This window comes from Macaca mulatta, chromosome 16, assembly GCF_049350105.2.
Source record: "Macaca mulatta isolate MMU2019108-1 chromosome 16, T2T-MMU8v2.0, whole genome shotgun sequence".
Lineage (NCBI taxonomy): Eukaryota > Metazoa > Chordata > Mammalia > Primates > Cercopithecidae > Macaca > Macaca mulatta.
In genome coordinates this window covers 78,561,838-78,589,615 of record NC_133421.1, presented here as the reverse complement: position 1 = coordinate 78,589,615, position 27,778 = coordinate 78,561,838, and the positions used below count along the sequence as shown (strand labels likewise).

General features: G+C 37.1%; 1 protein-coding gene across 2 annotated transcripts in view; it reads left to right on the top strand.

The window, feature by feature from the left end:
* The window catches only part of ABCA8 (ATP binding cassette subfamily A member 8), an 85,416-nt gene that overhangs the window by 35,707 nt on the left and 21,931 nt on the right, over nt 1-27,778 (top strand). For both annotated transcript variants that reach the window (XM_077972601.1, XM_015120199.3), the window contains exons 17-22: nt 14,109-14,248; nt 15,805-15,924; nt 18,411-18,609; nt 19,034-19,200; nt 26,745-26,878; nt 27,443-27,580. In XM_077972601.1, the coding sequence (XP_077828727.1) occupies nt 14,109-14,248; nt 15,805-15,924; nt 18,411-18,609; nt 19,034-19,200; nt 26,745-26,878; nt 27,443-27,580 (898 nt within the window). The remainder of the gene's footprint in view (nt 1-14,108; nt 14,249-15,804; nt 15,925-18,410; nt 18,610-19,033; nt 19,201-26,744; nt 26,879-27,442; nt 27,581-27,778) is intronic.

The following is a 27,778-nucleotide window of genomic DNA, read 5'->3' as shown; positions in this document are numbered from 1 at the left end:
CATGATTCCCTTTTTTCCACATCCTTGCCAGCATTTGTTATTGCCTGTCTTCTGGATAAAAGCCATTCTAACTGGGATAAGATGATATCTCACTGTAGTTTTGATTTGCATTTCTCTGATGATCAGTGGTGTTGAGGGTTTTTTCATATGCCTGTTTGTCATTTGTATGTCTTCTTTTGAGAACTATCTATTCAGATATTTTGTCCATTTTGAATTGGATTATTAGATTTTTTCCTATTAAGTTGTTTGAGCTCTTTATATAGTCTGATTATTAATCACTTGTTAGATGGATAGTTTGAAAATATTTTCTCCTACTCTATGAGTTGTCTCTTTACTTGACTGATTGTTTGCTTTGTCGTGCAGAAGCTTTTTAACTTGATGTAATTTCATTTGTCCATTTTAGCTTTGGTCACCTCTGCTTGTGGGGTAGAGAAATCTTTATCCAGATCAACGCCCTGGGAAGTTTCCCCAATGTTTTCTTGTAGTAGTTTCCTAGGTTGAGGACTTATAAGTAAGTCTTTAATCCATTTGGATTTGATATCTGTAAACAGTGAGAGATAGGAGTCTAGTTTCATTCTTCTGCATATGGATATCCAGTTTTCTTAGCACCATTTATTGAAGAGACTTTCCCCAAGGTATGTTCCTGCTCCTTTGTTGAAAATGAGTTTACTGTAGATGTATGGATTTATTTCTGCATACTCTATTCTGTTCCATTGGTCTATGTGTCTGTTTTTATGCCAGTACCATGCTGTTTTGGTTATTATAACTCTGTAGTATAATTTGAAGTCAGATGATGTGATTCCTTCAGTTTTGTTATTTTTGCTGAGAATGGCTTTGTCTATTCTGGGCCGTTTGTGGTTCCATATAAATAGTAGTTTGTTTTTTATTCTGTGAAGAATGTCATTGGTATTTTGATAGAGATTGTGTTGAATAAGTAGATTGCTTTGGGTAGTATGAACATTTTAACAATATGGATTCTTCCAACCCATGAGCATAGAATATGTTTCCTTTTTTGTGTCCTCTTCAATTTCTTCCATCAATGTTTTATGGTTTTCACTATAGAGATCTTTTACTTCTTTGGTTAAGTTTATCACTAGATATCTTATTTTATTTGTAGCTATTGTCAATGGGATTACTTTCTTGATTTCTTTTTCAGCTAGCTCGCGTTAGCATATAGAAATGCTATTGATTTTCGTATATTGATTTTGTAACCTGCAACTTTACTGACTTTGTTTATCAGTTCTAATAGCTTTTTGGTATAGTTTTTAGGATTTTTCAAATATAAGATCATATCATTTGCCCACAAGGATGATTTGATTTCTTCCTTTCCGTTTTGGATGCCCTTTTTTTCTGCCTCTTGTCTGATTGCCACAGCTAGGACTTCCAGTACTATGTTGAATAACAATGGTAAAAGTGGGCATAATTGTTCTGTTCCAGATCTTAGAGAAAAGGCTTTCCCCCAATGAGTATGATACTATCTGTAGGTTTGCCATATATGGCTTTTATTTTGTTGAGACATGTTCCTTCTACACCCAGCTTTTTGAGGGTTTTATCATGAAGAGATGTTGAATTTTATTAATTGCTTTTTCAGCATCAGTTGAAGTGATCATATCTTTTTTGCCCTTTATTCTGTTGATATGATGTCTCACATTGATTTCCGTACACTGAACCATCCTTGAATCTCTGGGATAAATCCAACCGTGACCAAGATGAATGATCTTTTTAATGTGTTGTTGAATTCAGTTTGCTAGTATTTTGATGAGGATTTTCACATCAATATTCCAGTAGTATTGGCCTGTAGTTTTCTTTTTTTGATGTGTCTTTGGTGATCAGGGCAATACTGGCCTCATAGAATGAGTTTCAAAGTATCCCCTCCTCCTCTATTTTTCAGAATAATTTTGAGTAAGATTGGTATTAGTTATTCTTTAACTATTTGGTAGAATTCAGCAGTGAAGCTATTAGGTTCCTTGCTTTTCTCTGCTGGAAGACTTTTTATTATGGCTTTAATCTTGTTAGTTGTTATTGGTATGTTCAGGTTTTGGATTTCTTCATGGTTCAATCTTGGTAGACTGTACGTGTCTAGGAATTTGTCCATTTCTCCTAGGTGTTCTAATTTATTGACATACAGTTGCTCACAGTAGCCACTAATGATCATTCGAATTTCTGCAGCATCAATTGTTATTTCTCCTATTTACCTCTGATTTTATTTATTTTTGTCTTTGCTCTTTTTTTTTTTTTTTTTTTTTTTTTTTTTTTTTTTTTTAGTCTGGCTAAAAGTTAGTCCATTTTGTTTAACTTTTCAAACTTTTCAACTTTTTGTATTGTTTATTTCATTTCAATTTTATTTATTTCTGCTCTGATGTTTATTATTTCTTTTATTCTGTGACTTTTGGGTTTGGTTTCTCCTGCTTCTCTAATTCTTTAAGAAATGTCGTTAGGTTGTTCATTTGAAGTTTTTCTGTCTTTTTGATATAAGCACTTGTTGCTATAAATTCTCCATTTAGTAATGCTTCCACTGTATTCCATTGGTTTTGGCATGTTGTGTTTCCATTTTCATTTGTTTCAATAAAGTTTTCAATTTCCTTTTTAATTTCTTCCTTGACCCACTGGTCATTCTAACACATATTATTTAATTTCCATGTGTTTGTATAGTTTCCAAAGTTCCTCTTGTATTGCTTTCTAGTTTTATTCTATTGTGGTCAGAGAAGCTATTTGGTATAATTTCAATTTGAAAAACAAAATTAAGTCTTGTTTTGTGGCTAGCATATCGTCTATCCTTGAGAATGATCCATGTGCTAAGGAGAAGACTGTGTATTCCACAGCCATTGGATAAAATATTCTATAATTATTTATTAGGTCCATTTGGTCTATAGTGCACATTAAGTCCAATGTCTTTGATTTTCAGTCTGGATCATCTGTCCAGTGCTGAAAGTAGTGTGTTGAAGACTCCAGCTATTATTATATTGGGTCTCTCTCTCTCTCTCTGTCTCTCTCTCTCTCTCTATCTGTCTGCCTTTAGCCTTAATCACATTTGCATTACATATCTGGGTGCTCCAGTGTTGGGTGCACATATATTTACAATTGTTGTATCTTCTTACTGAATTGACCCTTTTATCATTATGTAGTGACATTCTTTTTCTCTTTTAATGGTTTTTGTCTTGAACTCCACTTTGTCTAACATAAAGATATCTATTTCTGCTCTTTTTTGTTTTCTATTTGCATGGAATGTTCTCTGTTATTATCCCTTGAATAAACTTTCTATCCTTATCTCTTTATCTCCTCCTTAAGGCCAATGACTCTTATACTTGCCCTCTGGAGGCTATTTGTTAGATCTTGTAGGCATGCTTCATTCTTTTTAATTCTTTTGTCTTTTGTCTCTTCTGAGTATTTTCTTTTTTTTTTCTTTTTTTTTTCTTCTTCTTTTTTTTAAATTTATTTATTATTATTATTCTAGGGTACATGTGCATAATGTGCAGGTTTGTTACATATGTATACTTGTGCCATGTTGGTGTGCTGCACCCATCAACTCGTCAGCACCCATCAACTCATCATTTACATCAGGTGTAACTCCCAATGCAATCCCTCCCCCCTCCCCCCTCCCCATGATAGGCCCCGGTGTGTGATGTTCCCCTTCCTGAGTCCAAGTGATCTCATTGTTCAGTTCCCACCTATGAGTGAGAACATGCGGTGTTTGGTTTTCTGTTCTTGTGATAGTTTGCTGAGAATGATGGTTTCCAGCTGCATCCATGTCCCTACAAAGGACACAAACTCATCCTTTTTGATGGCTGCATAGTATTCCATGGTGTATATGTGCCATATTTTCTTAATCCAATCTGTCACTGATGGACATTTGGGTTGATTCCAAGTTTTTGCTATTGTGAATAGTGCTGCAATAAACATACGTGTGCATGTGTCTTTATAGCAGCATAATTTATAATCCTTTGGGTATATACCCAGTAATGGGATGGCTGGGTCATATGGTACATCTAGTTCTAGATCCTTGAGGAATCGCCATACTGTTTTCCATAATGGTTGAACTAGTTTACAATCCCACCAACAGTGTAAAAGTGTTCCTATTTCTCCACATCCTCTCCAGCACCTGTTGTTTCCTGACTTTTTAATGATCGCCATTCTAACTGGTGTGAGATAGTATCTCATTGTGGTTTTGATTTGCATTTCTCTGATGGCCAGTGATGATGAGCATTTTTTCATGTGTCTGTTGGCTGTATGAATGTCTTCTTTTGAGAAATGTCTGCTCATATCCTTTGCCCACTTTTTGATGGGGTTGTTTGTTTTTTTCTTGTAAATTTGTTTGAGTTCTTTGTAGATTCTGGATGTTAGCCCTTTGTCAGATGAGTAGATTGCAAAAATTTTCTCCCATTCTGTAGGTTGCCTGTTCACTCTGATGGTAGTTTCTTTTGCTGTGCAGAAGCTCTTTAGTTTAATGAGATCCCATTTGTCAATTTTGGCTTTTGCTGCCGTTGCTTTTGGTGTTTTAGACATGAAGTCTTTGCCCATGCCTATGTCCTGAATGGTACTACCTAGGTTTTCCTCTAGGATTTTTATGGTATTAGGTCTAACATTTAAGTCTCTAATCCATCTTGAATTAATTTTCGTATAAGGAGTAAGGAAAGGATCCAGTTTCAGCTTTCTACTTATGGCTAGCCAATTTTCCCAGCACCATTTATTAAATAGGGAATCCTTTCCCCATTTCTTGTTTCTCTCAGGTTTGTCAAAGATCAGATGGCTGTAGATGTGTGGTATTATTTCTGAGGACTCTGTTCTGTTCCATTGGTCTATATCTCTGTTTTGGTACCAGTACCATGCTGTTTTGGTTACTGTAGCCTTGTAGTATAGTTTGAAGTCAGGTAGCGTGATGCCTCCAGCTTTGTTCTTTTGACTTAAGATTGTCTTGGAGATGCGGGCTCTCTTTTGGTTCCATATGAACTTTAAAGCAGTTTTTTCCAATTCTGTGAAGAAACTCATTGGTAGCTTGATGGGGATGGCATTGAATCTATAAATTACCTTGGGCAGTATGGCCATTTTCACGATATTGATTCTTCCTATCCATGAGCATGGTATGTTCTTCCATTTGTTTGTGTCCTCTTTTATTTCACTGAGCAGTGGTTTGTAGTTCTCCTTGAAGAGGTCCTTTACATCTCTTGTAAGTTGGATTCCTAGGTATTTTATTCTCTTTGAAGCAATTGTGAATGGAAGTTCATTCATGATTTGGCTCTGTGTTTGTCTGTTACTGGTGTATAAGAATGCTTGTGATTTTTGCACATTAATTTTGTATCCTGAGACTTTGCAGAAGTTGCTTATCAGCTTAAGGAGATTTTGGGCTGAGACAATGGGGTTTTCTAAATATACAATCATGTCATCTGCAAAGAGGGACAATTTGACTTCTTCTTTTCCTAACTGAATACCCTTGATTTCTTTCTCTTGCCTAATTGCCCTAGCCAGAACTTCCAACACTATGTTGAATAGGAGTGGTGAGAGAGGGCATCCCTGTCTTGTGCCAGTTTTCAAAGGGAATTTTTCCAGTTTTTGCCCATTCAGTATGATATTGGCTGTGGGTTTGTCATAAATAGCTGTTATTATTTTGAGGTACGTTCCATCAATACCGAATTTATTGAGCGTTTTTAGCATGAAGGGCTGTTGAATTTTGTCAAAAGCCTTTTCTGCATCTATTGAGATAATCATGTGGTTCTTGTCTTTGGTTCTGTTTATATGCTGGATTATGTTTATTGATTTGCGAATGTTGAACCAGCCTTGCATCCCAGGGATGAAGCCCACTTGATCATGGTGGATAAGCTTTTTGATGTGTTGCTGAATCCGGTTTGCCAGTATTTTATTGAGGATTTTTGCATTGATGTTCATCTGGGATATTGGTCTAAAATTCTCTTTTTTGTTGTGTCTCTGCCAGGCTTTGGTATCAGGATGATGTTGGCCTCATAAAATGAGTTAGGGAGGATTCCCTCTTTTTCTATTGATTGGAATAGTTTCAGAAGGAATGGTACCAACTCCTCCTTGTACCTCTGGTAGAATTCAGCTGTGAATCCGTCTGGTCCTGGACTTTTTTTGGTTGGTAGGCTATTAATTATTGCCGCAATTTCAGAGCCTACTATTGGTCTATTCAGGGATTCAACTTCTTCCTGGTTTAGTCTTGGAAGAGTGTAAGTGTCCAGGAAATTATCCATTTCTTCTAGATTTTCCAGTTTATTTGCGTAGAGGTGCTTATAGTATTCTCTGATGGTAGTTTGTATTTCTGTGGGGTCGGTGGTGATATCCCCTTTATCATTTTTAATTGCGTCGATTTGATTCTTCTCTCTTTTCTTCTTTATTAGTCTTGCTAGTGGTCTGTCAATTTTGTTGATCTTTTCAAAAAACCAACTCCTGGATTCATTGATTTTTTGGAGGGTTTTTTGGGTCTCTATCTCCTTCAGTTCTGCTCTGATCTTAGTTATTTCTTGCCTTCTGCTAGCTTTCGAATGTGTTTGCTCTTGCTTCTCTAGCTCTTTTAATTGTGATGTTAGAGTGTCAATTTTAGATCTTTCCTGCTTTCTCTTGTGGGCATTTAGTGCTATAAATTTCCCTCTACACACTGCTTTAAATGTGTCCCAGAGATTCTGGTATGTTGTATCTTTGTTCTCATTGGTTTCAAAGAACATCTTTATTTCTGCCTTCATTTCATTATGTACCCAGTAGTCATTCAGGAGCAGGTTGTTCAGTTTCCATGTAGTTGAGCGGTTTTGATTGAGTTTCTTAGTCCTGAGTTCTAGTTTGATTGCACTGTGGTCTGAGAGACAGTTTGTTATAATTTCTGTTCTTGTACATTTGCTGAGGAGTGCTTTACTTCCAATTACGTGGTCAATTTTGGAGTAAGTACGATGTGGTGCTGAGAAGAATGTATATTCTGTTCATTTGGGGTGGAGAGTTCTATAGATGTCTATTAGGTCTGCTTGCTGCAGAGATGAGTTCAATTCCTGGATATCCTTGTTAACTTTCTGTCTCGTTGATCTGTCTAATGTTGACAGTAGAGTGTTGAAGTCTCCCATTATTATTGTATGGGAGTCTAAGTCTCTTTGTAAGTCTCTAAGGACTTGCTTTATGAATCTGGGTGCTCCTGTATTGGGTGCATACATATTTAGGATAGTTAGCTCTTCCTGTTGAATTGATCCCTTTACCATTATGTAATGGCCTTCTTTGTCTCTTTTGATCTTTGATGGTTTAAAGTCTGTTTTATCAGAGACTAGTATTGCTACCCCTGCTTTTTTTTGTTCTCCATTTGCTTGGTAAATCTTCCTCCATCCCTTTATTTTGAGCCTATGTATGTCTCTGCATGTGAGATGGGTCTCCTGAATACAGCAGACTGATGGGTCTTGACTCTTTATTCAGTTTGCCAGTCTGTGTCTTTTAATTGGATCATTTAGTCCATTTACATTTAAGGTTAATATTGTTATGTGTGAACTTGATCCTGCCATTATGATATTAACTGGTTATTTTGCTCATTAGTTGATGCAGTTTCTTCCTAGCCTCGATGGTCTTTACATTTTGGCATGTTTTTGCAATGGCTGGTACCGGTTGTTCCTTTCCATGTTTAGTGCTTCCTTCAGGGTCTCTTGTAAGGCAGGCCTAGTGGTGACAAAATCTCTAAGCATTTGCTTATCTGTAAAGGATTTTATTTCTCCTTCACTTATGAAACTTAGTTTGGCTGGATATGAAATTCTGGGTTTAAAATTCTTTTCTTTAAGAATGTTGAATATTGGCCCCCACTCTCTTCTGGCTTGGAGAGTTTCTGCCGAGAGATCTGCTGTTAGTCTGATGGGCTTCCCTTTGTGGGTAACCCGACCTTTCTCTCTGGCTGCCCTTAAGATTTTTTCCTTCATTTCAACTTTGGTGAATCTGGCAATTATGTGTCTTGGAGTTGCTCTTCTCGAGGAGTATCTTTGTGGCGTTCTCTGTATTTCCTGGATTTGAATGTTGGCCTGCCCTACTAGGTTGGGGAAGTTCTCCTGGATGATATCCTGAAGAGTGTTTTCCAACTTGGTTCCATTTTCCCCCTCACTTTCAGGCACCCCAATCAGACGTAGATTTGGTCTTTTTACATAATCCCATACTTCTTGCAGGCTTTGTTCATTTCTTTTTCTTCTTTTTTCTTTTGGTTTCTCTTCTCGCTTCATTTCATTCATTTGATCCTCAATCGCTGATACTCTTTCTTCCAGTTGATCGAGTCGGTTACTGAAGCTTGTGCATTTGTCACGTATTTCTCGTGTCATGGTTTTCATCTCTTTCATTTCGTTTATGACCTTCTCTGCATTAATTACTCTAGCCATCAATTCTTCCACTTTTTTTTCAAGATTTTTAGTTTCTTTGCACTGGGTACGTAATTCCTCCTTTAGCTCTGAGAAATTTGATGGACTGAAGCCTTCTTCTCTCATCTCGTCAAAGTCATTCTCCATCCAGCTTTGATCCGTTGCTGGCGATGAGCTGCGCTCCTTTGCTGGGGGAGATGCGCTCTTATTTTTTGAATTTCCAGCTTTTCTGCCCTGTTTTTTCCCCATCTTTGTGGTTTTATCTGCCTCTGGTCTTTGATGATGGTGATGTACTGGTGGGGTTTTGGTGTAGGTGTCCTTCCTGTTTGATAGTTTTCCTTCTAACAGTCAGGACCCTCAGCTGTAGGTCTGTTGGAGATTGCTTGAGGTCCACTCCAGACCCTGTTTGCCTGGGTATCAGCAGCAGAGGCTGCAGAAGATAGAATATTTCTGAACAGCGAGTGTACCTGTCTGATTCTTGCTTTGGAAGCTTCCTCTCAGGGGTGTAATCCACCCTGTGAGGTGTGGGGTGTCAGACTGCCCCTAGTGGGGGATGTCTCCCAGTTAGGCTACTCAGGGGTCAGGGACCCACTTGAGCAGACAGTCTGTCCCTTCTCAGATCTCAACCTCCGTGTTGGGAGATCCACTGCTCTCTTCAAAGCAGTCAGACAGAGTCGTTTGCATCTGCAGAGGTTTCTGCTGCTTTTGTTATTGTTTCTGTGCCCTGTCCCCAGAGGTGGAGTCTACAGAGACAGGCAGGTTTCCTTGAGCTGCTGTGAGCTCCACCCAGTTCGAGCTTCCCAGCAGCTTTGTTTACCTACTTAAGCCTCAGCAATGGCGGGCGCCCCTCCCCCAGCCTCGCTGCTGCCTTGCCGGTAGATCACAGACTGCTGTGCTAGCAATGAGGGAGGCTCCGTGGGCATGGGACCCTCCCGGCCAGGTGTGGGATATGATCTCCTGGTGTGCCTGTTTGCTTAAAGCGCAGTATTGGGGTGGGAGTTACCCGATTTTCCAGGTGTTGTGTGTCTCAGTTCCCCTGGCTAGGAAAAGGGATTCCCTTCCCCCTTGCGCTTCCCAGGTGAGGTGATGCCTCGCCCTGCTTCAGCTCTCGCTGGTCGGGCTGCAGCAGCTGACCAGCACCGATCGTCCGGCACTCCCCAGTGAGATGAACCCAGTACCTCAGTTGAAAATGCAGAAATCACCGGTCTTCTGTGTCGCTCGTGCTGGGAGTTGGAGACTGGAGCTGTTCCTATTCGGCCATCTTGCTCCGCCCCCTCTTCTGAGTATTTTCAAATAGCCTGTCTTCAAGCTCATTGATTCTTCTGCTTGATCAATTCTGCTATTGAGAGACTTTGATACATTCTTCAGTATGTCAATTGATATTTTAGCTCCAGAATTTCTGCTTGATTTTTAGACATTATTTCAATCTCTTTGTTAAATTTATCTGATAGGATTCTGAGTCCCTTCTCTGTGTTATCTTAAATTTATTTGAACTTCCTCAAAACAACTATTTTGAATTATCTGTCTGAAAAGTCACGTATCTTTGTCACTCTGGTATTGGTCCCTGGTACCTTATTTAGTCATTTGGTGAGGTCATGTTTGTTTGGATAGTTTTGATGCTTGTGGATGTTCATCAATGTCTGAGCATTGAGGAGTTAGGTCACAGTCTGGGCTTGTTTGTACCCATCCTTCTTGGGAAGGCTTTCCAAGTATTCAAAGGGAATAGAACGTTATGGTCTAAGTCTTTGGTCATTGCAGCTGTATCAGCACTACGGGGCACCCTCAAACCCAGTAATATTGTGATTCTTGCAGACTCTTAGAGGTACCACTTTGGTGTTCTTGGAGAATTTTTTGGATTACCAGGCAGAGACTTTTGTTCTCTTCCCTTAACTTTCTCCAAATGGAGTGTGTGCATGTGTGTGTTTGTTTGTGTGTGTGTGTGTGTGTGTGTGTGTGTGTGTATTGAGTTGTCTGGAGCTGGCAGAGGGGTGACACAAGCACTCCTGTGACCACCACCACTAGGATTATGCTGGGTCAGATCTAAAGCCAATACAGCATTGGGTCTTTCCCAAGGCCCGCAGCGACCACTGCCTGGCTACCGGCAGTGTTCACTTTAAGCCCAAGGGCTCTTCAGGCAGCAGGTGGCAAATACAGCCAGGCTTGTGTCCTTCCCTTTATGGTGGCAAGCTTCCCCATGGCCCAGGGTGGGTCTAGAAATGCCATCTGGGAGCAAGTACCTGGAGTCAGAAATCTTAGGAATCTACATGGCACTGTATTCTGCTGCAGCTGAGCTGACACCCAAACCAGAAGACAAAGTCTTCCCACTCTTCCCACTCCTCAAGGAGAAGGAGTCTCTCCCCATAGTCACCACTGCCTCAGGCCTACAGTGAGTACTGCCTGGCTACCACTGATGTTCACTCAAGGCCCAAGGGCCTTCAGGCAGCTTGTAGTACATGCTGCCAGTTCTGGGTAGCTCTCTTCAGGGCAGTGGGCTCCCCTCTGGCCTAGGGCAAGTCCAGAAATGCCATCCAGGAGCCAAGGCCTAGAATCCAGGACCCCAGGAGTCCACGTGGGTGCTCTCTACTCTACTGTGGTACCTAAGCTGCAAGACAAAGTCCCCTTTACTCTTTCCTCTCTTTTCCTCAGGCAGAAAGTCTCTCCCCAGGGCCATCACAGCTGGGAATGTGCTAAGTCAAACCTGAAGCCAGCAGAGCCCTGGGCCTCACCCAAGGCCTGTGGCAAATACTGCCTGGCTACTGCTGGTGTTTATTCAAGGCCCGAAAGTTCTTTAGTCAGGAGGTGATGAATTCTGCCAGAACTGGGTCTTTTTCTTCAAGGCAGTAGGTTCCCTTCTGGCCTAGGGTATGTCTAAAAATGTCATCTGGGAGCAAGGGCCTGGAATAGGGTCCTCAGAACTCTGCCTGGTGTCCTATTCTGCTGTGGCTGAGCTTGTATGGAAGTTGCAGAACAAAATCCTATTTACTCCTTTCTCCTCTCCTCAACAGAAGGAGGGAGTCTCCCCTGGAACAGTGAGCTGCGCTGTCTGGTGTTGGGGGAAGAGTGAAGCAGGCACTCCCTTGGCTGCTCCAGCTGGTGTCTCTCTAGGTCTTTTGCACCCCAAGTCCATTGGCTTTGAGCCCAGAACAGCATCAAGACTTGCCCAGGAATTGCAGTCCCTGTGGTCCTAAATTTGTTTCGATCCCCAGAGCACTTTAGTCCACAGTTGTGGGATGAATGATTCCCCTCTGGCTAAGGCTGGTCTAAATGTTCCCTGTGTGGGCACTGGCTGAATTCTGCCCTACATTGCTTTTCACCGTGACAGGCAACACTGAGTTCCAATGCAAAGTCCCACAATCACTGTCCTGTCCCTCCCACAAGCATACAACATTCTCTCTCTGTGCCACACAGCTGCTGCCAGGGATGGGAAGTTGTGTCAGTAATTCAAGCCTGTCTTTGCTATCCTCTCCAGTGCTTCTTTCCTTATATGATGTTAAAACCACTATGATTGCTAACCTGATTTTTTGTTCTTATGAAGGTGCTTCCTTGTGTGGATAGTTGTTCAATTTGGTGTTCCTGCAGAGGGGGGGGATTTCTGGAGGGTTCTATCTGGCCATCTTGCTCTATTTCCCCTCCTAAATCTTCTATTGTTTAAAATAGAAGTGTTGTTACTTTTACTTTATGGATGAAATTACAAACTCCCTATGTTAAGAAGTGCTGGAATCAGAAATTGAACCTGAATATTTTTAACTTCTAAATCTAGTAGTCAAATCCATATTTTTAACTACTTTTTGTTATATGATTGGTTGTTTTTGTAAATTTATACCATCTATACTTAAGAAAGAAAACAAACATATGATGACAAGACAAAGAAAGTAGGATGACAGTTTCCTTAACTCATCTGCACTTGTTTAAGTCCTAGAAAGTTATTTGAAAAATATCTCACGTAGAGTTTATTAATCTTCCACTTCTGTGTAATGTCCCAATTTTTTTTTTTTCTTATAGCACTTTGCTTGAATCTCTTCTTGGAAATTAATTAAACTATCTGAAATTCAGTGTTTTCACCTACAAAGTGAGAGTAGCAATTCCTACTTACAAGTAAAGGTTATAGAAAAATAAATAAGAGACTGCCTGGCACGTTGCATGGAAACATAACATGTTCTCAAAATAAAAAGTGCTAGTCAGGATCCCCGCCCAATTTGCGAGTCCCTTCATGGACTCCTATTTGTGCAATTGCCTTATTTTCTTCTAATCAAAGGGTCAACAAACTATAACTCATGAGCCACATCCAGCCTACTTCCTCTTCCTGTAAATATAGTTTGGTTGGAGCCCAGTCATGCCCATTCTTTTACACACTGCTCTGGCTGCCTCCACATTACAGCAGCAGAGTGGAAGAGTTTCAACAGAGTCCTAATAGTCTATAAAGCCTAGAAAATGTACTATCTAGTACACATTTTACAGGAAAAGTTTTATAACCTCCCCTTTCAAGCTGTAGGCTCCTCAAGGAATGACTTTCTACATGATTCATTCATTCCCCCCTAGCACTCAGCACAATTCCTACAAGTGGCCAAGGAATATTTCTTAAATTGTTTTCATTTCAGGAGTCAGCGTCATGGAAAACAACTATGACATTTTTTGCATCATTCCTTCAGTGGATTTCACTACTTCTAAAAAATAGCATATATTTTTTACGTTCATACATGCCTTATGTGTCAGTGGAATAATTTTTGACTTATGCATTTGGTCAAATAAAATTGCTATCATTTTTAAGGGCTAAGGATAAACATTGCTATTATTCAGTTGTTAGAATAACCCTAGATGCTAGGAATCATTATTCCAGTCCTCTAATAAAGTAACTGTTTAGGTAAGTTGAATAACACATTCCAAATGCCAAAACTATATTTCAAAGCCAAGTCACTACTGATATTTTGCCCACTGTATACTTTATAACCTTAATTAATAGATTATTGTGTTTGTCTGTTTCTCTATAATGGAGAAATAGCTGTGGTGTTTTTCAATGGATAAACTGATTTTCTCAATGATTCTTTGTCCTTAGTCAAAGTTCTGGGCTTAGCATTACAAGAAAAGCAAACCCATATTCATTCATTATTAGTTTCTGTCTATAATCCACTTTCCTTCATAGCACTTACTACTATTGATAATTATTTTACTCATCTAGTTGTCTACATGTTTTCTTCCTGTCTCCCCCACTAGACAATCAACTCCATAAGAGCAGAATAATGCTGTTTTAGTCACCATTGTATCCTCTGCACTTAGTATGACGTTTGTCACATACTAAGAACTTAGTAAATTTGCACTGGATGTCTAAACTGAATAACTGAAACTGTTTGGCATCTATACTTATCACAAATCTCCTGTTCTTTTGAAGCAATACAACAATTCTATTTAGTCAGCGTAAAACTGAACATCATCTGCTACGTTATCCATTTTGCATAGTCCTGACCTTTGCTCTATTGCAACCCTGGTATTTTCGGTCTGTGACTACTCTCTCTTCAGAGACTTGAATCAGTATCAGAATTCTCTGGGCACCACCCCTGAGTAACCTCACCAGTAACTCTCATTAGCTCATTCTTTTCTTTTGTCCATCATATTTATATGATTTGGTTGGGTTTTTGTCCTCTTATTTCTTGGGTTTGTGTCCTCTTATTTCATGTTTGTCTGACCTATTTCTGGCATGAGATTTTAATTGATTTTCTTTGTCTTATAGAGACTAGTTAATTATTTTCTTGCTGTTGGAGACTATGTCAAACATATGTCTTTTTTTCTGAATGCCAGCTTGCAGTTAAATGAAGTATGTGTTGAGGAAAACATAACATCACTTGTTAAACAGCACATCCCTGATGCCAAATTATCAGCCAAAAGTGAAGGAAAACTTGTTTATACATTACCCTTAGAAAGAACAAATAAATTTCCAGGTAATGTATATGAACACTGTGAAATAAAATATGTAAATAATAGTCATCATCATCATAATTATTATTATTACAACTAACATTTATCGAGGTCTTACAGTATGCTCAGGTACTGAAACATAATCAAAAGAATAGTACAATAACTGAATTATTTTCTGTATAGTGGGAAATAGAATTATATTCTAATAGTTGTATTGTAATGCATGGGCATTTTAGAGGGCTTCTTTTAGTCCTTCTTCCCTAGCAGTGTGTGACATAATATTCTAGTATTCATAAATGTACACAAACCCAAATGGTAGAAAACCTCTGGCTTACGCACTACGTTAAACAGCCCTGTGATGTGGCGCTCTCTCTCTCGGTGAGAATTTTGCAATAACTTTGGGTTTTTCAGGCTAATGCATAAAAACGTACTAATTATGTTTGTTGTTCAGGGAACCTGTTCCTTAACAATGGGGCACTATGAAGACCCGCATTAGTGGTTGAAACAATTAACCTTGCTGTATATGTGGTTAACAAAGACATATACATTCATTCAAATACACATTTTATGGTGACAACACAAGCATTCCTTAGAATCATCAGGTAAAGTGTTAAGCAAACTCTAATTAGCACTTTTTAACAGTCATAACAATTTAAAGAAAATTTGTAAACGTTTTAGGTAGAATGAAGAATGGCGCATATTAAATCTTACTTCTTTTCTACCTTTCTGTATGTGGCATTCTAGTCAAGACAAAAGCTTTTAACTTATCCTTTTGCCCAAGCAGGAGCTCGAGATCGAAGCCTCAGGACTTCTGTAATCACCCTAGGGTTAGAATTAGGTTTTTATGTAAGCTCAATTTAACCACTATAGTTCAAATCTGTGCAGGCTGGGGTACTGCTCATTGCTTCATGAACAATGACGGATGCATAGGTATCTTTTGATGAAAGAACTGAAGAATGAATAGATATAAAATTGCTAGAGGAAATAACCACTGTCACAATTCCAGGAAAATTCCCCGATTCAATTCCACATTCTCTGCCTGTTAGGTCTTGTGATCTTCCATTGTTAGAAACAGAAAACTTTTAAATGGTTTATATTCTATGACTTCTCTTTAACAAATATTTTCTAAACTATAGAAGATTCTGCACCATCCAATTAATTCTCAAAAAATCAATTCCTTTCCTTTTATCAGTTACAGCATAAATGGCTCCCATTTATATCTGTTCTCTAGAAAAGACTCTTGAATTAATTAGGCTTAGAGTTGAAAAACCCAGAGTTTCACAGTTAATTAAATTTTAAAAAGAAGTCAGAAAAAACTAAGATTAAACTTTACTAGAAATGCAAATGAATATAAGTTAATATTGATATAGAAATATGTGGATTGTAACACATGATGTACAACAGAAAATAATATATAGAATTTGCAGAATAAGCTGATCTATTATTAAATGCTAATTTTCAAATGTCTTTGACATATCACAAGTATAATTTCATAGATTTGTGCTTATTAGTTTGAAAAATTGTCTCCAGTTCACTTGGGATTCTTGTTTTAATTCACTGCTGTGTATGGATTCCTTAGAACTTTACAAGGATCTTGATAGCTATCCTGACCTAGGAATTGAGAATTATGGTGTTTCCATGACAACTTTGAATGAAGTATTCCTGAAGCTAGAAGGAAAATCAACAATTAATGAATCAGGTAAATAAAATACATGAAAATTACTGTGTAAAAGCATATGTTTCAAGAGCACACTGTTCCAAAGATGGATTACAAAATGTGGGGTTCATGATTAAGGCTCTTCTTAGACAAGCTTGTGGAAAAGTGAAACACATCCTTGTCAACATTGCCTTGTAGTTAAAAATAATCCATTTTTCTATATCCAAGGCTCACTGCACTCATATTAGCCCTAGGCTTCTAAGGGCAATTTCAGATAGAACATTTATTCTAAATCATAAATTTATATAAAACATGAACCCACAGATCTAAAACACTTAAGAACCCCAAACAATACTTTAAAAATGAAACTATTAAATTCCTGTAGGCCAAAGATAAAGAACAAAGTCTTAATTAGACGTATTGTACTTTTTCATAGATCTCAGATTCTCGGGTGTCAGGTTTTTCTTTTTTTTTCTTTATGTTAGAAATTGGACAATATCTATCTACCTATTTTCAAGGTCACAAGTAACTTATTCTCTTGTGTTCAGACTGTTTTGAAGCCGAACCTAATAAACTCTCTATTTCTGATACCGTACTTTTTCATTCTAACATTTTCATTTGTTCTTTAGAGTTTCAGTTCTTTACTATTTCTCATCTGCTCCCAATAGTGTCCATATTTTCCAGTAGATCTTATAACATATTTATCAAAGTTATTTTTAAACTCATGTATTTTAATTCTAACATGTGGGCCATGTGACTGATGACCCTTATCAGTAACTGACTCTGATTTTTTTACCTCTTCCGTATGGGTTATATTTCCCTGCTTCTTCATATGTCTTGAAATTTGTATTTTATCATGGACATTACTTTAACAAAACAGGAACACTGAGGTAAACAGTGGCTAGAAAATGGCATGACTCTTCCTCTGCGAGGATGCTGATGTGGATGGCAGAACTCATCTAATTTGTATTTGGCAAGTATCTGAGCTTTAGCACAGGTTTTATTAGATTCAGCCCACTTCCAGCTTCGAATGTTTTAAAGGTAGAATCAGGTCTTTCCCTTAGACATGACTTTGAATTATAGCACTGGAAAAATTCTATTAATTTCTCCATAGCCCTACTATCAAATATCTCGATAACGATTAATCTCACTGATTTTCAGCCTCCCATCACTTTTTGTTTATTTATTTATTAGTATATATCTCTCCACTCTCTCATTCAGTGACTGGACCCTAGTGGACTAATGTATTACACAAAAGGTAAGACCCATGAACCCTGATGATGTCTTGCTCAAGACACTACGCAGCTTCTTGTGTTTCTCTCTCCGTTTTTCTCAGTATCTGCCCCCAGCTACTGGTGTACTGGTCCTATGCACTTAGGAAAGGCTCCATGAAAATAAGTTGGTAGATGCTGTAAACTCGTTTTGTGACTTAGGTACCACATGATTCTAATCAGTTATTTCAGCCCACATATAACCATAGAATTTGTTTAATCTGGGCTGCTTTCATTTAGACTACCTATGGTGGTTTTCTCCTTTTTCTGCCATTTCCCTAAAGATGAAAGCTTCCACAGGAACCTTCTCCCCCTAAAAATGTTTCCTTCCTTTGTACATGTTAGATTTTTTAGGTTTCTTTGTGCGCTCGCCAATCTGATGGATTAAAAATAACTAATATTTATTCCCTTGGTAAGACAGGTGACAGTCTCTTGCAACTAATGAGAAGCAGAATATCCCTGAATTATTATTATTATTATTATTATTATTAATTTTGAGATGGAGTCTCGCTCTGTTGCCCAGGCTGGAGCGCAGTGGCACGATCTCGGCTCACTGAAAGCTCTACCCCCTGGTTCACGCTATTCTCTTGCCTCAACCTCCCAAGTAGCTGGGACTACAGGCGCCCGCCAACACGCCCAACTACTTTTTAAAATAGACTTTTGACCACTATCTTAAGATCCTTATATCTTCATTCACAGTGTGTTGTTGTGTCCTGTCATTGTACTTATACATTTACGGGTGTGTGCTTTTTGAGGTTGGATATTAGGCTTATTTTAGCATTATACGATGGACAGTATCCTGGGTATCCAGAGATTACAGAGAACACACAAAATAATGCAGTCTCAGAAACTATTCAAAACTGAATAGTTTTGAAATATCTGCAGTAACAATTTATAGCTAACTCCCAGTTTGTAGCTTGCCATTTACAGTTTACTCCCTGTTCAGAGCATGTCAATTTGTAGCTTAATTGAACATGTAAGATATTTGTTTCCTTTACTAATTTTCCAAGTCATTCCTAAGCACTGTGAAGACCTTGCCTATTTATCTTGACCTTAAATTACCTAAGGTCTCCTTTCTATCCCTTTTGTTCAAGAAAAAAATCTTTCATCTATTTCTCTATTTTAAGGCAATAACCAGCAAAACCACATTATACCTATAGTAACACAGAAGAGCCTAATCATGATCTCCTTACCAGAGCAAATCCCTATAGTAAGCCATATAAAGTACATATGAGTTGCTTATTTTATGTTTTGCAGACATTCCTATTTTGGGAGAAGTACAAGTGGAAAAAGCTGATGACACTGAAAGGCTTGTTGAGATGGAACAGGTCCTCTCTTCACTTAACAAGATGAGAAAGACAATAGGTGGTGTGGCTCTCTGGCGACAGCAAATCTGCGCAATTGCAAGAGTTCGCTTGTTAAAGTTAAAGTATGAAAGAAAAGCTCTTTTAGCACTGTAAGTATCAGAGTGGCCATAGGTTTTTTTTTTTTTAAGTCAATGCATTAAAAAGCAAATCTAAGGTATAAAGGCAAGCAAAAAAAACACAAAAATAAGGTGAATTAGGCAGCAGAAAGGGAAAGCATCACAGTGGAAGCACAGGAGGGAGGTAGAATCTTGACTTCCGAAGGACAAATATCTCATGAATTTTAATGGGATATTCAATGGCCAGAAAGCAACAGGGGAAATGAACAAAGGACAAATCTATGGTTTATCACCTTGGATTTGGAGGTAGCAAAAGGCAAAATGGCTCAATAAATGTGACAGTTAATTGTGTGTTTAATTTTTATAATTTCTTTATCCCATTACATTATAAACTGCTCAGAGAGTGTTCGATTAGGAAATGACATTGCATTCACGTTGGCAATTTTCTTTTGTGTAGGCTATTAATTCTAATGGCTGGATTTTGCCCTCTTCTTGTGGAGTATACCATGGTGAATATATATTACAACAGCTACACCTGGGAACTTTCTCCTCATTTGTATTTCCTTGCTCCTGGACAACAACCACATGACCCTCTCACTCAGTTACTGATCATCAATAAAACAGGTAAAATGGTGGATACTTGATTTCCAAATACATTTACTGTTCAGAGCAGTACTTAGCAAACATAATCATGAAAGAAACTAGCTTTTCAGTTATTCAGCATGTGTTAAAAAAACAGTTTATGAAACTTAAAGATAATAAATACAGGCCCCCAAAGAAGCAGGAATTAGATATTTTCTAAAGGAGGAACATCTGGTGGCAACTTGCGAAATGAAAGAGTTTGTACCAAAATAGCATTTTTAACGGGTTCATTAAGGTATACTTCACATGCCATACCATTTATCCATTTGAAATGCACAATTCCATGGTTTTTAGCGTGTTCACAGAATTGTGAAACCATCACTACAATCCATTTTAGAATATTTTCATCACCCCATAAAGAAACCCCATACTGAATATCAATAACTCCCGTGTAGTCCTTCCCCCCAGTCCTAAACAATCACAAATTTACGTTCTTTTTCTATTGATTTGTCTATTCTGAACATGTAATATCGCTGGACTCATACATATCTGATATTTGATGACTGACTTCTTTCACTTAGCATATTTTCAAAGTTGATCTGTGTTGTAGCATTTATCTATGTATTAATACTTCATTTTTATTGTTGAGTAATATTTTATTGATGTTATGCCACAATTTATTTATCATTCATCAGCAGATGGATATATTTTTCCCAATAATTGGATATTATGAAAAATGCTGCTATGAATGTTCATGTACAAGTTTTTGTTTGAACTTATGTTTTCATTTCTCTGGGGTGTAATCCTAAAAGTAGAATTGTTGAGTCACGTGGTAACTATGTTTACCCTTTGAAGGACCTGCCAAACTGTTTTTCAAAGTGACTGTACCACTTTATATTCACTTTTTTTTTTTTTTTTTTTTTTTTTTTGCGATAGAGTATCACTCTATGGCCAGGCTAGAGTGCAGTGGCATAATTTTGGCTCACTGCAACCTCTGCCTCCCAGATTCAAGTGATTCTCCTGCCTCAGCCTCCCTAGTAGCTGGGACTACAGGAGCGTGCCACCACACCCAGCTAATTTTTTTTGTATTTTTGGTAGAGACGGGGTTTCACCATGTTGGCCAGGATGGTCTCTATCTCTTGACCTCGTGATCTGCCCACCTTGGTCTCCCAACGTGTTGGGATTATAGGTGTGAGCCATTGTGCCTGGCCCCACACCAGCAATTTTTGAGGATTCCAAGTTTCTGCATATGTTTGCCAACACCTATTTTTTGTTTTTTCTATTACATGCAACATAGTGTATGTCAAGTGGTATCTTGTGATTTTGATTTGTATTTTGCTAATGGCCAGTAATGTTGAGTATCTTTTCGTGTGATAACTGATCAATTGTACATCTTCTTTGTAGAAATGTCTCTTTTCTTTTTTAAAAATGGATTGTATTTTTTATTGAATTCTAAGTGTTATTTCTATATTGTAGATAAAATTCTTTTATCAGATACCATAGGTCCTCATATTCAGATTCTGTATCTAAGAATTTGCCTATTCACTGAAATTTATTGCTAACCCCCAACTACATATCTGTTGCACTTTCATGATATTTACAGATATGCTCAGAGAAGTGAACATTTTTAGTCACCTGATGTACGCATTTTCAACTGAGATTGAACAAAATGACACTGCTTTCTTGTGTTAGCTCTTGTACTATAAACAAATGCTTTTTTGCAATCTCTTTCATGCTACATTTTTCACATTTTTATGTGTTTTTTTCTGTGGTGATTTTGCTGTTTAAAATGACACAAAGAATAGTGCTGAAGTGTCATCTAGTGTTTCTAAATGCTTTTTTGCATGTGACATGTCTTTTTCTAGGTTTTTTTTTTTTTTTGTCTGTTTTCATTATGAACAGATGTTGGATTTGTCAAATGTTTTCTCTGTGTCTACTGAGATGATCATGTGGGTTTTATACCACGTTATTTTCAGACATTAAACCAACCTTGCATTTATAGGATAAATTCTACTTGGTCGTGGTGTATAATCCTTTCCATTTTCTCCTGGATTTGGTTTTCTAGGGTTTTGTTGATAACGTTTTCCACCTCTATTCATAAGGGATATTGGTCTGTAGTTTTATTTTATGCTAATGTCTTTAGATATCAGGGTAATATTTGCTGCGTATAATTAGTTGGCAAATGTTCCCTGCACTTCGTCTATTTTTTTTTCTTTTTGAGACCTTGTGAAGGATTGACAATTCTTCTTTATTAGGTAGAAATGTACCAGTGTAGCTATCTTTTAATCTATAAGATTGGTATTCATACCCTCTTTTTGTTCCTGATCTTAGTAATTTTCATGTTGTTTTACTCTTTCTTGGTCATCCTAGCTAAGGGTTCATCAATTTTGTTGATGCTTTCAAAGAACCAACTTCTAGCTTAATTGTCTCTATTGTTTTTCTATTGTCTATGTCACTCATTTCCAAACCAATATTCTTGGTTTCATTTCTTTCTGTTTGCCTTGTGCTTAGCTTGTTCCTCTCTTTTTCAGTGTCTTAACATAGAAGTTTCACTTACTGATTTGAGATTTTTCTTCTTTTATTTAACATAGGTGTTTACAGCTATAAACTTCCCTCTAAGCTATGCTTTCGCTGCATAGCATAAGTTTCAGTATATCATGTTTTAATTTTCATTTCTCTCAAAATATTTTCTAATTTCCTTTGTGATTTCTTTTCTGACTCATTGGTTATTTAGGAGAAGATTCGTTTCCAAAGATTTGTGATTTTCTAAGATTTTGTTGTTGAAGTTTGAATTCTTCCCCTGTGGTCAGAGATCATAGTTTATAAAATTTCAACTTTTTTCAAAGTATTGAGGCTTGTTTGATGTCCTTGCCTTTAGCTCATCTTGGAGAATGTTCCTTGTGCACTTGAGAAGAATATGCTTTCTGCTGTTGTGAGTGAAAATTTGTATATTTCACTCTTCAGTGCTATTTTGTATTTTGAGTCTCTGTTAAGTGCATATATGTTTATAAATGTTATAACTTCCTGCTGTTTTGACCTTGTTTTGACCCTTGTATCATTAGAAAATGTCTCTTATTATTTCTAGTAACATTTTTTGTTTTCATCTATTTTGTCCAATATTAGAAGAGCCACTCCAGTTTTCCCACGGTCTTGTCTTGCATGATGTATTTTTGTTCCACCTTCTGCTTTCAATCTATTTGTTTCAATGAAATTTAATATGTGTCTCCTGTAAATGTAATTTAATATGTGTCTCCTATAAGCAGTATATAGTTGGATAGTGTTTTTAAATACAACCTAACAATCTATGCCTTTTGTGTGTATTATTTTATTCACAAACCATATTTTTACTAATAATGTAGGATTTATATCTGCCAGTTTATTGTTTGTTTTCTGAAAGTCTCATGTCTTTTTTGTTCCTCTATTTCTTCTTTACTGTTTTCTTTGGCACTGAGTATTTTCTAGTTTAATGATTTAATTCTTTTAATGATTTTTTATTATATTTTTGAATTATGTTCTTGGGGTTGTTTTGGGGCCTAGAATATACATCTTATTTTTACCTACTTAAAGTTTACACAAATTTAAGATTAATGTAACAAAGTCTACAAATACGTACTTGCTGTCCTTCTCTCAGCTTCTTTAAAAGATATGAAATCATATCGAGTAATAATAGTACCAATGTATTGCTGGTTTTAAAACATTTAGATGTGTAATAATATGTGTAATAATAACATCAAAACAGGGAAGAGTGAATACAGCTATATAAGACGAAAGAGTCTGTAGCTCATTGAAATTAAGTTTATTTACCGTTTCTGGTTCTCTTCATTTGTTCCTGTGAATTCATATTATCATCCTATGTGATGTCCTTACTCCAGTACAGCTAGGCTTCCACCTGCCTCCTTTGTGCCATTGTTTTCAAATATTTCACATGTCTATGTTTTACAGCCTCAACAATAAAATTATATGATACTGCATTATACAATTGCTTTTAAAATGAGTTAATACAAGAGGGAAATATGCATTTGTACTACCGATTATAAGTACATAGTTGTGTTTGCTGATCCTCTTTGGCGTTTTCACTTGGATTCAAATTGCCATCTGGGGTTATTTGCTTTCAGTTTTAGGTATTTCTTATAAGGCAAGTCTGCTAGTAACAAATTCCTCATTTTTGTTTATCTAGGAAAAAAAGTTATACCTTCACCATTTTTTATTCTTTATTATTTTTATTTTTAGAGATTTAGAGGATAAAAGTGTGGTTTTGCTACATGGATATATTGTGTAGTGGTGAAGTCTGGGCTTTTAGTGTAACCATCACTCAAACAGTATACATCATACCTATTACCACCTTCATCTTTGAAAGCTAGTTTTGCTGAATTTTTTTTTCAGCACTTTGAATATGTCATTTTACTGTGTTCTGGCTTCCTTTGTTTCTGATGAGAAATCAGCTGGGTTCTTATTGGTGTTTCCTGATACATCATTAAGGAAATATTTTCTTTGCCTTTGTCTTCACCATTTTTACTCTAATGTGCCTGGATTTGGATCTTTTTGCATATATCCTACTTGGAGTTGGTGGAACTTCTTGGATGTATAAAGTTTTTAATCAAATTTTGTAAGTTTTCAGTCATTATTTCTTCAGTGGTTGTTTTTCTCTTCCTTTATCTCTCTCCTCTCCCTATGGTACTTCCACTGCATATGAAATAGTGTGATTAATAATGTCCCACATTTTTCTGAGGTTCTGTTTTCTTTTGTTGTTGTTCTTCAGATTGCATAATTTCCCATTTAATCTGTCTTCATGTCTGTAGTTTACAGGTTTGCTGTAATTCTGCTGATCATTCAAATCTACTGTTGAGTTCCTTCTGTGAATTTTTCATTTCAATTATTGTACTTTCAACTCCAGAATTTCTATTTGGTTCTTTATTATTTAAAAAACTTTTTATTGGTATAGTCTATTTGATGAGACATTGTCATCACACCTTTCTTCACTTCTCTAAACTTGCTTTCTTTTAGTTCTTTGAGCATACTTACAATACCTGCCTTGAAGTCTTTGTTTTTCAAGTTTGCTATCTCAGTCTTCCAAAAGCTGTTCTTGTTGCCTACCATTTTCCTGTATAAGGGTGACACTTTCTTATTTTTTAGCATGTCTCATAATTTTGGTTGAAAACTGGACATTTAAAGTCATACATTGTAACAACTTTGGATAATGATCGCCAACTTGTCTTGAAGCTTGTTATTATTGTTTGCTCATTTCCCTTACTTTATACAACTCTGATGCTGTTCTTCAGAGGCATAACTTTGGCCATGTGCATTGTTCCCCTGAGATGGCAATAGATTTAGCAGACCTTTCTTTGTCTCTTTCCCTGATCTCTCCATTAAACTGGCTAACTCCACTGGTATAACATTCAGTTATTAGTCACCACCAGTAGCAAGCTGATTGGCCTATTGTTTTCAAAAATGCCCACGTGCATAAATTGCTCCACAGTTTGATCCAATTACAGTAATTCCCACTCATCTGAAACATTACAAGATCCCCAGCAGATGTCTGAAGCCATAGATAGTAGCAAACCTAATGGTCATCCATGAGAACACGTTTCTGTTCAGGTTTTTTATCCACAAATGTATTGCCTTTTCCATCTTAACTAAGCACTTATCATGCACTGTGGCTATAACTTTTACAGTCTGAGGTGCAACAGCAAGACTAGTATGAGTTTCTTTTTTCTTCTTCACTATTTACAGAAGAGATTTGCTCTCAGAGTATATCTTAACAGACTCAGCATACAATATTTTTCCTTTCCTTATTAAGTCAACAACTTTCACCTTTCCACTTAAAGGAAGCAATATACGGCTTCTCTTTGACATATTCAAATTGCCAGCATTACTCCTCTTGTGCTTTGGGGTCACTATTAAGTAAAATAAGGGTTAATTGAACACAAGCACTGTGATGTCTTGACAGTCAGTCTGATAACAGAAGTGGCTACTAAGTGACTAATGAGTAGGTAGCATATGCAGTGTGGACACACAAGACAAGGGGCTGATTCATATCCTCCACAGGGCAGAGTGGACGATATGAGATTTCATCCATCTGATCAGAATGCCATGCAATTTAAAACTTACACAATGTTTACTTCTGGAATTTTTCATGTTGTATTTTAGAGCTGCAGTGGACTAAAAGTAACTAAAACTGCAGAAAGTGAAACCATGGATAAGGGAGCATTACTATAAATATGGTCTTGTTTGTAGGAAAAGTCTTCTAGGCCAGTTATTGAGGTTTGTCCTCTCCACAGAAGGGCTCTTCTTAACTCTCTGTTTTGCTGCTCTCTCTAGTAAACTTTTAGCTGGTGTACGGTTTAACCGAGTAAATTGCAATCTCCTGTCAATTGCTTACCAACAAAATCTTGACAGTTTTTAGTGCACTCTTAGGCCTGAACTTCCCCAAACTCTGTTCCAACTAAAGTCAGTTTCTTCAGGGAGAGTTTCAGCACGTACTGTTCTTATGGCTTGCCGCTGCCCCTGAAACAAGAATCTCACCATTGCTTCAGAACTGGAAGCATGGATCATGCCTGATTCTCTTGGTGTGGAGCCCCTGATTTATGAGCAGGGTACTTGGCAGGGATAGTGGCCTCTGGTCTTCTCAGCTTGCCTCTCCTATAATGGAAACTCTGTCCTACACGTGAGATGGCACAAAGATGATTGTGTCCCGGTGTTTTTGGTCTCTTATTCCTAGGGTAGAGCTTCCACCTTAGGATCAGGGAATGGGTGGAGGAAGAGAACTCCAGATCTCTTAGCCCCTCTTGCCTGGTATTGATCTTCTGCAACATAGATGTGGGGAAATGAGAAAAGTTGATGGGAAGCCCCTCCCATGAAGATACTATAGCCCTGAACTGGACTTGGGGAAGAAGGATCCCTGCGTGCTTGCTGACACCCTTTCAGAGTGAAGCTTCTGTTACACAGATCTGAGAAGCAAGTGGGGAGTGGAGGGATCAGGCTGTGGCTCAAATGCCACAATTTCTCAGTGCTCTTACTGAGATTTAATAAATTTTATTAAATAAGTGTGTCATCATGTTCTGTATGCTCTTAGAACAATTTCAAAAAAATTTAATTTGTTGGTTTTTTAGGAATTTTTATGTTACTGGTTTTCCGGGGAGAAGGTCTACAGAGCTCCTCACATTGCTAGTCTACATGTTGTCTTCCCGTATCAAGAAAATTTTGAAAATTAATTAATAATCTAGCAGTAGTAAAATGACTTTTAGCAAACTTGGTGGTTAATCAATAGAAGTTTTCTGTATCATTAAAGCCTTATTGGTTATGGCCATTCATTGCAAGAGTCTAGAAAGAAATCTATTTTGAAAGACATTTGGAACTAAAAAAATCTTTCACATTAATAATAATCATAAGCAAATAAAAATATCATAAAGGAATTCCATGAGAAATAAATAGATATTTTAATTCACATTAACAAGCATTTTATGTAGAAAATATCCTGACGGTCCATATTACTGCATCACATAATGACATTAATTGTAATTTGACTACACAACTTGACATTAATTTTTTTAGTTTTGTGATACCTAATATCTTTAACTACACCTTAGGGGCAAGCATTGATGACTTCATACATTCTGTGGAGCACCAGAACATAGCTTTAGAAGTGGATGCATTTGGAACTAGAAATGGCACAGATGACCCATCTTATAATGGAGCCATCACAGTGTGTGGTAGTGAAAAGGTATGCAGGTCTCTAATAATCTTTCTGAAAAATGTGAAAAGCTAACATAATATCAATATACTCAGGCCTTCAACTCAAGAAATAAAAATGGAAAGCAAATACTGTTTTCATTTATTACTTAGTGAATTGTATTCACTGGCATAAATAATTCATATATCCATCATTGTCTACTGGCACAAACTATTAGCAAAATACCTACTCTACAATACCTACTATCAAGACCATGTGTAAGTTCAAAAATTTCTTGTTTCCCCTCAAAGATTTTATAATACATGTATTCCAAAACTTCTGTTTTGTCCTTAAACAATAAACACTGAACATATGATGCTAACCTCAAGCAAGACATCTGGTGTCCTAAATATCAGTTACATGATTTAGTTCTACTATATACATGTTTTGATTTACTTATACAGTGTTTGATTTTACTTACACAGTGTTTGGCTTTTTACTTTGATTATTTGACACCACAAGAAAAGTATAACCTCTTAAATGTCAAATTTTGACTTTTTTAGAGAACAAAATGAAGATATTTGAGAACTTATATCCTTACTTGTTATATTTTAGAATTACAGCTTTTCATTAGCATGCAATGCCAAAAGATTGAATTGCTTCCCAGTTCTTATGGACATTGTTAGTAATGGGCTACTTGGAATGGTTAAACCATCAGTACATATCCAAACTGAAAGAAGTACATTTTTGGAGGTAAGTATATATAATCGTACAATTCCTGACTTTCCTCTAACAGGAATCTCCCAGATCACCCTTTTAAGGGCTGGAATCTTGTTTTTATTGAGTAAACCACTGCATAATAAATTAACATTTGGACTCATTCTAGTTCTGTGACTTTGGAAAATCAATGCCTTTTCAGAGCTTCAATTTGTTTAAAGTAAAATAAAACGA